Source organism: Lactuca serriola, chromosome 4 (genome assembly GCF_051521515.1).
Source record: "Lactuca serriola cultivar US96UC23 chromosome 4, Lser_US96UC23_V15, whole genome shotgun sequence".
Taxonomy (NCBI): Eukaryota; Viridiplantae; Streptophyta; class Magnoliopsida; order Asterales; family Asteraceae; genus Lactuca; species Lactuca serriola.
Window position 1 is genome coordinate 231,672,520 of NC_136411.1, and position 12,547 is coordinate 231,685,066.

General features: G+C 34.1%; 1 protein-coding gene and 1 pseudogene across 1 annotated transcript; one reads left to right on the forward strand and one right to left on the reverse strand.

Annotated features, from left to right (window-relative positions):
* Positions 1-242: 242 nt before the first annotated feature.
* On the forward strand, positions 243-4,137 carry LOC145099232 (uncharacterized; annotated as a pseudogene).
* Positions 4,138-8,977: 4,840 nt separating this feature from the next.
* Positions 8,978-10,863, reverse strand: LOC145096824 (cytochrome P450 CYP82D47-like). The gene is made up of 2 exons (XM_079034189.1): positions 9,884-10,863; positions 8,978-9,799 (listed from the first exon to the last, which is right to left on the reverse strand). Exons 1-2 carry the CDS (start codon positions 10,826-10,828, stop codon positions 9,167-9,169), a joined length of 1,578 nt encoding a protein of 525 aa, XP_078890315.1. The 5' UTR covers positions 10,829-10,863; the 3' UTR covers positions 8,978-9,166.
* Between the last annotated feature and the right edge of the window lie 1,684 nt (positions 10,864-12,547).

Below are 12,547 nucleotides of genomic sequence, written 5' to 3' on the forward strand. Positions count from 1 at the left end.
ACTATCTATCATCTTCAAAAGGTAAGAAATCCCATACTCATCACTTGATTTCGTATTCCCTTGGCTAAAAATAAACAGTTTGTTGACAAACGATGAGCTTTTCATATTGTAGAGAAGATGGTTCATCAGAGATCTAGCTTGGACAAACTCGAGTTATGGGATTTGTCACAAGACAACTAGTACAACCTTATCGAGACAGACCTAATGAAGGGACACTTGCAATCTACACTGAGTTCTCACCTATGGCGGATCCTTCGTTCGATTCAGGTCGTCTTGGAGAATCTGCTATTGAGTTGTGGCGTATTGTAGATCGTGGTTTAAGGTATGATAGTTTATTTACTTGCTTAAGCTTCTATTTTTCAAACTTCTGGTCTTCTGGACTTCATCTTATTTTTTTTCAAAGCTGTGATTTACATGATTACATCCATATATGGTCATCATAAAGACATGGAACACCCATATATAGCAGATTAAATCTTGTCCCTATTAAGCTATTATCTAATTGTTGCTGGAGGTTATGATGACAAATTGTTGCTTAGGAGGTACATCCCATTAAGATATGTCTGGAGGTTATGATGAAAAATTGTTGCTGTTGGGTTCAAATGTAAAGCGTTCACATAACTTAAGAGGTACAACCCTTATCATTTTAATTTGTGTTTGATTGAGGTACACCCCTTATCATTTTTTATATTCCCGAACACATCTCTAGGTTATCTGCATTATCCCCTCCTGCTGTATATATGGGCAATATGCATGGCATAGACCGTTTAAGTTTAGCAGCAGAAATACCATTAATGCCCTTGCCTCTCTTCTCCTCTCCTTCAACCACAAGACTCGATTCAAGAAGGACACAATCCTCTTCTGATCAAAGTGGTGGTCCAGTGGCAGTGAATGAGTCGATAGCAAACAAAGGAGTAGGAGTAGGACAGCCTGTCCCTATGCTTGGTCGAATACAGTCTCAACTGTCTGCATCACTTACTGCCACAACTGTTGCTGAGTTGCCTTGCACTGTAAAGCTAAGAATTTGGTATCATGATTCAAACAATCCATGTGCCTGTCTCAATCCTGAATGATGTTGCTTAACAATACCCCATGTTGTCCTTTGGAGGTATCCTTTTTATTTATTTATTTTTAAATTAAAAAAGAAAAATAAGGAGCTTGGTGGGGGTTGATGTTTGTATTATTGTATGTTGTTGCAGTGAAATGGGTGCTCATTTTTCACCATGTGGGAGATATCATGTCAAGAGCCACTTGCAGAAATATAGGCTGGCAAAGTACCTCCCTGATTCCTCTTATGAAGGTATTCTGTATTTTAATCTTTATTATGTAATTCAAAATACTGAAATCTAAATTTGAAGATATATATATATATATATATATATATATATATATATATATATATATATATATATAAGTAGGGTGCCATTTGTTTATTGCATTTAGCCCAAAAAAAAGAAATGTTGTGACTGCTGATTGATTATTTTGGTGAAATTGGTAATGCAAGGAAACGTGTTTGACCAGAAAGAATCGAGTGACATGTTTTCCAGCTTGGATGGATCATCGTAAGTCTTGTTTGTTTTGTATTGTCTGATGGAACGGAATTATTGACAATTCTTGAAGGATTGTTGATATACATTTCTTATAACCCATTTTTTTATAATGATAAAATTATATATATTTACCTGATTTAATAAAATTAGAAATTTATTTTGTGAAATATGTTTGTGCATTGGAATGCAGATTACAGAAGCACTGAAGCTGCAAATGGAGGTGCAAAAGCGACTGCATGATGAAAGTAGCTTACATATATGATGAAAGTGTATAGGTCCAAAGACAGCTTCAATTACGAATAGAAGCCCAAGGGAAGTACCTAAAGAAGATCATTAAAGAGCAACATAAGCTGAGTGAAGTCCTATCAGACGACAACTGTCAGGAATCCAAAAACCAAACTGACCCTATCACTCCACCTCCTCCATCCATCATCAAAAACTCTGCCCCAGCCCCAGCCCCTGCCACGATGAACATGAGCCCTTAAACCCAAACTCTTACCATGGTTCACCTGTTATGAAGAAGCAACGAGTGAGCCTCATCCAAGGGGTTGGCTTAACTCACCAAGTACTCGACTCCAGCTTAAGGTAACATCCGATTGTGTATGGAATGTCAGTTAACAATCAAGATTAAAAATTAGGCAGAGCCAATTGAAATTGGAATTTGTCCCAGGGAGATTGTTTTCTACTTTGTGCAGTTTCTTTATAGAAATATATATATATATATATATATATATATATATATATATATATATATATATATAATATAATTTATATTTCATTAGGTGGAAAGGGTTTGGGTGTGGTAATTGAGAGAATCTCCAGATGCCCAATTCATTCTGTAAGTACATTTACTTGAATAATCATCACTTTCATTATTGTGTGTTGATATGATGGTTTCCTGAGTTAATTCCATGAACAGGGTACCATTAGTTGTAAAATTGACGATGCTGGTAGCCATGAGATTAATGGTGTTCGAAGGAGGGACGTTCTTAACTGCTTTGGGGCTGCCATTAGCATGGTGATTATGCTTCTCTTTTACTCCCCTTTCGGTTTTTACTTTCCATTATCGATCAACCCTCGATTTCACTAATTCTAATAATCTTAGCAACTGATTACACAAAATCAATGTACCTTAATGCAATAACTACAGTAATCATAAAAGTAATTCCAACCTTCTTAATCTCATAACTCAAAGCTACAATAATATAATGGGAAAAATACGATGTTAATTAAGATATGAAGAAACTTAAAACTTATAGTTCTTTGATGAATTTGAGTGATGTGATCATTGAGTTTCCGCCAGTTGTTCTCTCTTCATAGGAATTGGTGGCAAGCTCCAGCCCAATCTCGAGCCCATTCATTGAGGCAGCTAATGCTGCTGATTTGATACAAAGAAGACAGCGTTCAGACTTTCAATGTAAGCTCTTCAATTGCTTTTATTTTAACTCATGCTTTATAATATGATTTTTTTTTAAAACTTTGCTGATGTGGATGCCAAGTCACAATTACGTATCAACTACATCAGTTTATGTGAATTACAGTTTACAAACACTAGTAATTATATTTACAGATACTTGAACTTGAACTTTTTCTTTTTTTATTTGGCAGCAAGTATAAAGGTGACCCTCTATAAAGCCATTAAGGTAAACCATGAAGTTTATATTTCTGTTATAAGATATTTAGATAAAGAAATGTAAGCACATTGCGTATTGATATTTCCTGCAATTTACCCTTTAGAATTGCTCTTTTTGAGAAATTTGAATTGTTGTTTGAATTTCAGGCAAATCCAGAGCTGATTTCACCCCTATTAACATTAGCACTTAATGATTCTATGACATATGATAAGGTCTGAATCATAACATATAATTGTTACACTTTAGCTTACTTAGTGAGAGTTGTTTTATTAGTTAAAATTAATTTCGTTATTGTTAAGCTTTTAGCCAACAAAAACTGGAGGCCCTAATGGATCCATACGCTTCAGGTATTTCCCATCTTCCACATCTTACAAAGCTCTTAAAATGTTTGAATTTATACTTTTTTTTTTGTGTGTGTGTGTGTGTGTGAAGCTCTGAGATTGAGAGACCAGAAAACAAAGGACTTTCTGCTGCTTTATCAATGGTGGAAGAAGCAAAAAAAGAGATCGATTCTTACTCTAAAGGTGGACCAATTTCATACTCCGATCTCATCCAATTAGCAGGTTTGGTGTTTGTCAGAAGTAGCCAACATATCCACAACAACTTTCCCCCAAACGTTTGGGATTTCTTTTTCTTAATATGAAAATTGATGTTATATATTTATTTATTTGTTGGATAAATATTGTTCAGGATGAGGACGAAAGTACCCTCCACATCACTGAGTTGCCAGTTAGAAGGTGGACACAGGAGTATAAGGAGTTTTTGGAGGTTGCTTCAACTGCTGGAAAAGATAAGAAACCTTTCATAGAGTTAGATTATTATACATAATTATAATATCCTTCCTTTTCATATTTATTTATCTCAAATTTGCATTATTTTTTAATAAATTTGACAGGGGAATGGTTTAAGTGAGATCACAAGTCACAGGTGCCGTACATATTGACTTTTGATCACATTCACTCTTTTGTTCATCAGTATACTTCCTACTTGATATCCTCATTGATGTATGCATTTTTCCCTTCAAATAATCAAAGCCTTTTTTTCTTTTAGTATTAATATGGAACATAAGCTTTTTGTTTCAGGTTCTTTCTGAAGCTAAGAAAATAATTGATTCATGTATGGCTGCAAAGGTAAGTTTTGTAACATCTTGTATTCAAGAAATAACAATGTACTTTCCACAAAAAAATTATAAATTATATTCTTTGAAAAAATTGCTAGATTGGTAGGTTTAAAAGTAGAATGTCCTAATAAGAATTAATTTTAAATGTAGAATGAAAATGACAAGTGGTTTTGTGTTGTGTTTACAGGGTTGATGAAAGTGAATAACTCTGGAATTAGAAGAGGAAAAGAAAGCTCAAGCTAAAAGAGATAAGATGCTACAAATGCAAGTGTTGCATTCTTCATTTAAATTGTTAGTATGAAACACAGTAGATTAGATGAATGAAAATTTATATATTGTAAGAAATAGAATTGTATGACATTAAATTTTATGCAATGGATTGTATTTTTTGTATATGGTATTTTATTTCTATTATGAGACATTAAATGCAAATTTCACTTAAAAATTAATAAATATATAAATATATATTTTTTAAACATTTAAATTTACGATACGCAAAAATGTGTGTCATCTTCATTTATGACATGGCCTTTCTTGACAGGGGCTTTCTTGATACGCATTGCGTGTCATTAACACGCGTGTCGTAAGGTTACGACACGCGAATGCGTGTCGTCTTCCTTTATGACAGGGCCTTCCTTGATACGCACTGCGTGTCGTAAACGCGCGTCGTAAATGCGCGTCATAAATGCGCGTCGTAATTGCGCGTCGTCTATAGACGACGCGCAAAAGCGCGTCGTCTCTCTTTATGACAGGGCCTTCCTTGACACGCATTTGCGCGTCGTCTGAGCGTTTTACGACGCGCAATGAGCGTCGTAAAATGCCTTTTTTCTAGTAGTGTGATACGACAAACAAGGGAAACACCACAAATTTGGATTTTGAAAGGGAGCTCACATATTCCCCTGTCGAGAAATATGGTAATTGGTTTACCCATGAGATTGGGAGGTATATGTGCGATAATATCCTTTTTAGCATATCTGTTTAGGCCAATGTTTCCCCCACTTTAAGAAATGCCATAGTCGTATTTATAGGTAATTTGGATTATATTTTATGTTTAGTTGTGATTTAATTAACATATTTCTTTGTATTTGTAGACGTGGATGTAATTTAAAACAACTCTTCATCTGGTGCTATACTTTTTATCGGCTTCACACAATACTTTCAAAATGAAGTTGATGTGTCTTAAAACAATGTTGATTTAGATGACGAAGAGAACACTGAAGTACCTTTACCAACGGGGAAAATCAGTAGTGTTTCCGAGAAAGAGACTGATTATGTTGATGACGATTCTGATTATGATATTGATGAAGAAGACATTTAAGTAGACGAGGGAGATTCTGATTAAAAAAATCATATGTTTTTTAATAGAAAATTTATTTGAAGTCTAACTTTTATTCATATTTTTTTATCTATATTGTACGTTTCTTTAATTTTGTAGGCTAACTTTTATTCATATTTTTTTTTTCTATGTCGTACATCTTGTAATTTTGCAGGATATGTTTGGGGTCTAGTTGGGCGATACTCCTTTACATGATGACAGATGTTGTCGGCCTAGGACATGGATGTGATGGAGCCGGGGATCCACCACCTCTAATAGGCATTAGTCGTAGACAACACAAACAAGATGGTAAGTGTTATATGATATATTTATTAGCTATATTTATTTATTTATTATAAGCTATCATGACTAATATATTTAATTATATATTTCAGCTGAGCTTCCAAAAAAGAAGAGGTCTATAGAAAAAACATCCAACTATCAAAAGTGATATGAGGAAACAAGGTAAAGCCCACATATTTGGATTTCGACAGGGAGCTCATATATTCCCAGATCGGGGAAACGTGGTAATTGGTTTATCCATGAGATTGGGAGGTATATGTGGAAGAACATCCTTTTTAGCGTATCTGTTTCAGACAATGTTTCTCTCTTTTTTCAAAATGCCACAGTCATGTATTTAAAGGTAACTTGATAATATTTGAAGTTTAGTTGTGATCGATATTCAATTAACAAACCTTTTTGTATTTTTATAGAAGGTTTATCGATAAGCTTAGCTTGGATGCTGAGCATGCTCAGCTGTTGCGGAGTACTGATGAGACTCTACACAAAATTTACAAAGGCCAGAAAAGTAAACCAAACGCTTATTTTCCGAAGAACTGAGGGCTTGCGGATATCCCAAGGGAATTAGCCACCCCCCTCCCGAGGGTATGTCTTGTGAAAATTGGGCGGAAACTGAATATTTTCAAATGCCCGATTTATAAAGCGTTTGGCATAAAAAAAAGGAGTATGTTCACAACAATAGGTTGTAAATAAAGAGGGGCCATGCTCATATATTATTGCCTCTTTTAAAGAGGTAAGATATGATATATTTAAATGTTCATTTAAAGTATAATTAACCTAATTTTTAATGTTAAATAGGAAATCACTCGACTTGAAGCATTTTGTAAGTCTAATACGGATCGTCAAGAGGTATTTAGTTGTCCTGCAGTCGAGCAACAATACATAAGTGGTTAATTTGTTTTTTCATATAAGTGTTTATATCGTTAAGCAGTATTTAGTAAAATAGTTTTTATGATGTTTATCTTTTTTTGAAAATACAGAATGTTTTACTCCAAGTGATCAATCAACAAACTCAAGCTTTTTTCTGAAGCAAGCAGTTTAACACCAATGGATATAAAAAATTATTTAGAAAGAATATTTGGTTCTCGACGTGACCATATCAGAGACAAAGGTCTTATACATTCTAGGATTGTTTCTATGTATGACCACGAACAACCATTGACAAAGCCACCACCACAATCACAGGTAATTTTTAGTATTTTGTAGGATTGGTATGATGCTATAAAAAATTGTATTTTGTAGTTTGGTAATTTTTGGAAAGTACAATGCTACAATGGAAAAATTAAAGAAAAAAAGTATAATGTTCTAATGTATATGCAATATTGTACATGTTGTGTGTTTAAGTGTATTTGAAAAGTAAAATGCTATAATGATATATTGGTAATTGTTAGTTTAGTACAGTACAATGCTATAATGAAAATATGAAAAACAAGTACAATGTTATAATGTATATGCAATATTATGTATGATATAGTTTGGTTATAGTTTGATATGTTCGTATTTTGTAGTTTGGTAATTTTTGAAATGTACAATGTTATAATGGAAATATGAAAAAAAAGGTACAATGCTATAATGTTTATGCAATGTTGTGTACGATGTATGTTTAAGTGTATTTGGAAAGTAGAATCTTACAATGATACGTTGGTAATCGTTAGTTTAGTATAGTACAATCCGATAATGGAAATATGAAAAAAGTACAATGCTATAATGTATATGAAATATTGTGTAGGATCTAGTTTAGTTGTCGTTTGATACGTTGGTATTTTGTAGTTTGGTTATTTTTGGAAAGTACAATGTTATTAAAATATCTTGGTAATATATTTTGTTTTCTTTTTAGTTGCAAGTGCTGCAAACAATGCTAAAAGATCCGACCTTAATGCGACACTGGGAGACTGGTTTTAATTGTTTCCGCCACGAAATGAGAACGAAGGAAACAAGGGGAATGATGAGGATGAGTAGCTACTTTTTAGGATTTATGAAATGTTTTGTTTGGGTTAGTATTTTGGATATATCACACTATGTTTGGATGATGAGCATTTTGGATCGGCTGTTTGGGTTATTATTTTGGATCAGATATGATTATTAAATGTGGCTAATGTTTCGAACTATTTTTTTGCAAAATAAAGTTTGGTTGTAGTTTTTATACCTCTAATATTTTTTTATAATTTTAATGTTAAATAAAAAAATTGTTTTGGTCAAAAATTAATCAAGTTATTCAACCAACATTGTATGAGAGATTGTGGTGTTATGATAATGCAAGTCTGGAATAATAATCAAAGTGAGAAAAATAAGTTACAAGGAAATCCCTTCATCCTAATTTATAGGATCTCCGACATAAAACCTTGGAAAATGATAATGAACACCTGTTTTGTTGCTTTTTTTTATTGATTTTAATATGAGATTATAGAGATGATGAAGATAATACGAATACAAGTGTAATGGTAGAGCTAACTGTGTGTAGTTTGCAATTTACAGGTGTTATTTACAGTCTAAGCTAATCATCAAGAAATCCAATATTTTTTGGATCCTCCTTGAACAAATATTTGCATTTTGTTTGACTTAAAATTCAGGTGTGTTAAGCTTGGTTGAAATCATTCTCCATTGACAATAAGTCTTGTGTTGAATAATTTGACACGAATGAGAAAAAGAAAAATTAGTATAACCGCTACAAGCATTAGAAAATATTAGTGTTAATAGTCAGGATCCTAAGGTATGTTTAAGGATCCTGAGGGTTCAAGACTACTAAGGATCTTGAATTTGATTCCGGGATCCTGCTCCTAACAAAAGGAAAATACAATTACCAGCGACCAACATGTATTGTTGGTGATAGGTCTTTTGCGGCTACGATAAACAATAGCGACGACATACGGAGCATTTGCAACAACATAACAGCGGTGACCTTTTAACGGCGACACGACTCCACAAAAGCCTTTAGCAATGACATCCCTCACTTTTAGCAGTGACGCCTATCGCCGTTAATGTTCGCATTTCTTGTAGTGATCAGGAAACACGGAAAAACATTTTTTATTTCATTGCTAATTGAAATTGAGAAATTACATTGCTTAAATAAAATAATAATAATAATAATAATAATAATAATAATAAAACCAAGAAACAGAAGAAAACTAAAATGACAGACCACAACTCCATGACTACTGAAACACACTTTTCACACTCACTAATGCAGAAATAAAGACTGGTGGCAACGATTATTCGAATAAGATAAGCATAATTGGAACTTGATATATCATGGACCAATATCATACATATTAGAGGATAAACGAGGGCACAAAAGGACGTCAAGTGGTGTTGCTTTGCCGTTGGTCATACCCATGCTTTCCGTCATATCAACAAGTTCGTCTGATGGTTTTTCAATCGTAAATTGTTGTATCAAACTAGCTAACGTTAAACCCAAAGCCTGCAGGGAAAAGGAAATACCAGGGCACATTCTTCTGCCTGTACCAAAAGGGAGCAATTCATAATGGTTTCCCTTGACATCGATATCCTTGTGACTTGTCATGAATCTCTCAGGTTTGAATTCCTCGGGATCTAACCATATATTTGGGTCACGTTGCAACTTCCAAAGATTTACCAAAAGACGAGTTCCTTTTGGAATGTTGTAGCCTCCCACAATACAGTCCTCTATTGACTCGTGAGGAACAGAGAGAGGTCCAGCAGGGTATAAGCGGAAACTTTCTTTGATGATGGCATTGAGGTAGACTAAGTTCTTCAAGTCTGACTCCTTCACCAGTCTGTCCCTTCCAACATGTTCATCAATTTCCTCTTGGGCAATTTCTAATGATTTTGGGTTGTTGAGCAACAATGCTAAAGCCCACGTTAATGTTGCAGATGTCGTCTCGGTGCCTGCTACTAGGAGTTGCTGTGAATAGAATACAGCTAGGTAAAAAGCTAAACTAATATTTAAATGAATCACAAAGCAATGAGATAAAAATATTGAGCTTACTAGACACGTAGATTTGATTATTGTATCTTCGTCAAAACCCTTGAAATCATCTTCAAAAGCATCTTGAACAATGGAAATTAGCACATGCATGAAGTCTTGGTTCCCTTCGTGTTGTATAGTTTTACTCTCCTCTCTGTGCTCCTTTACATATCGATCAAAAAAATTGTCCAAATCCTTCCGAGTAGTCTTCATTGCCTTTTTGTATCCGCCAACATCCAAATAGCTAAGAAAAGGTATAAAATCAGTAACCACGAATACCCCTAGTAATTTAAATAGTTTCCTTGACACAGCCTGAAATTGAAGTCCTTCTTTATCATGTGGCGGAAACCTCTTTCCTATAATTACCCTAACCATGTTGTTTACAAGCAAATTCCCACACCATTGCTTCATCTCCACCTTCACCATCTCGGAATTTTCACTACGTTTGTTCTTTAGCCAACGATCATATAAATCATTAACAGATGATTTAAGTTCTGAAGCTCGAATATATCCAAGCATCTCAACTCTTCGTTGAGAAAGAACCTCCAACACAACCATCTTGCGTACTTTTCGCCAATAGTCGCCATATGGAGCCAGGCCAAATATAGAATAGTTATAGCCCAAGATTTTTGCTCCCGTCATTTTAGGTCGACTTGCAAGGGCTTTGTCATTGGTAGTAAAGCATTCTTTTGCAATCGCTGCATCACTCACCACCAAAGCTTGATGAACACCAAGCTTGATGGTGAAAACAGGGCCATGTTTGTCTGCCATGCCACCTAAAACCTTGTGAGGTAGCTCAGGTCCACCTAAAAGGTGTAAGTGTCCGATTATCGGCCATGCACCTTTTGCTTGAGGTGGTTTTTGGTTCGTCGCTGTCTTTACACTCTTTTTGTGGAGTAATAAACGGTATACAAGAATAGAAAAGATTGTTGCAACAATCGTTGATACTATGAGGTAGAACTGCATGGCTGAGTAAGTGAAATGGATGTGTAGTTATATTTATGAGAAGACCTTTCTATTTATAGGCAAACTGAAAATCTATAATAAGGGAGCTATTATTGATATAGGGATATAGTCGATTATTACTCATCAAGCAATCAAATCTTTTCAATATACCTTTTTAATGTGCACTAAAAATGGGTTGTTTTTAATGTGCAAACATTTCCATTTTTGTTTTTTTTATGCATTGTAACTCCTTAATCTTTTCACCGGTTACATTCCATTGTAAACATGTGACGTGGAAAAATAGGTAATTAAACTATTATTTATTCATTTTCTTAATTTTATTCAAGGTTAAAAAAAAATGTCCTCTTTTTTCTCCTTATCGCGTGAAGATTTCTTCAAAATCCAACCGCACCAATAGGAGCCATCAACATAATTCCACTTGTTCTCTGCCATCCCCCTCCGTGAACTCCTTCACATCGTCAAGTTCTTAGAGCTATCTTTCAGATTTCATATTTCAGATTTATGGTTTTATTTCCGATCAATTTTGGTTTTTGTCCACAGTTTCAGATTTGGTAATGGTTTTTGTTACCAGTTTTCATTTTCATTCAAGAACCTAGTTGAACTCATGAACAATTGAAGAATGCGGGTTCGATTTTCATGAAACTTATCCATTGCTTAAAACATTTTAATTCACTTTCACATAGAAATGACTGAACTTTAAAATATTGAAATGAACGGTGGAGGGTGGGTTGGAGGCTGGAGGAAGATGAATGGTGTTGTTGTGGGTGGTGGTGATGGGAGGTGAGGATGGGTGAATCAAGTGTTCTATGTAGGGCTGTAAATGAACTAAACGAACACGAACGATGATTATTTATGTTCGTTCGTTTAAGTTAACCGAACAAATGAACGAACACGAACGGTTAAACGAACGAGTTTTCTTGTTCATGTTCGTTCGTTTAACAAATTACATTGTTAATGTTCGTTCATTTATGTTCGTGAACATGATAAACGAACATAACCAAACGAACATAAACAAACAAAGATAAACAAACCTATATAAACATAAATGAACATATAATATAGTAATGAAATCAAACACAATTAAATATATATGAAGATAAAAGGAACTTATATGAACAAACATAAACAAACGTAAACGAACAACATAAACGAACGTTCACGAACATAATTGAACGAACGGGACCATTGTTCATGTTCGCTTATTTAACTAAACAAACAAGAATTTGTGTTCATGTTCGTTTATTTATTAAATAAACGAACATAAATGAACTTTCCACCGAACGGTTTATGAACATTTCGGTGAACGTTCAGTTCATTTACAGCCCTAGTTTTATGCAAATTAGCAAGAGATATTTTTAAAATTAAAAAATAATTCTTAAATTAAATAAATCAATAGAAAAATCTATAAATCCACACATCCCCCCATATGGACCACTTCCGTTGACCACATGCAAAATGGATGACAGCCCACCAAAGTAACCAAATGACCCCTTTATTCTTGGATATTCCCTTAACTAGTCCGTAATTTAAAAGTGCAAGGAGCAATAAAAAAAAGTTGAGTGACAATTTAAAACAAAAGACAAAAACGAATTGACTATGACATTAACCCTATTTATAGGCAATTGACCCTTTCTATTTATAGGCAAAGTGAAAATCTATAACAAGGGAACTACTGAGTCAATTATTACTCATCAAGCAATCAGATCTTTTCAATATATT

Coding starts and splice junctions, on each gene's coding strand:
- LOC145096824 (XM_079034189.1), bottom strand. CDS start 10,828: ATGCAGTTCTACCTCATAGTATCAACGATTGTTGCAACAATCTTTTCT. Junction 9,800..9,883: donor TAATCAAATCTACGTGTCTA/GTAAGCTCAATA, acceptor TTCTATTCACAG/CAACTCCTAGTAGCAGGCAC.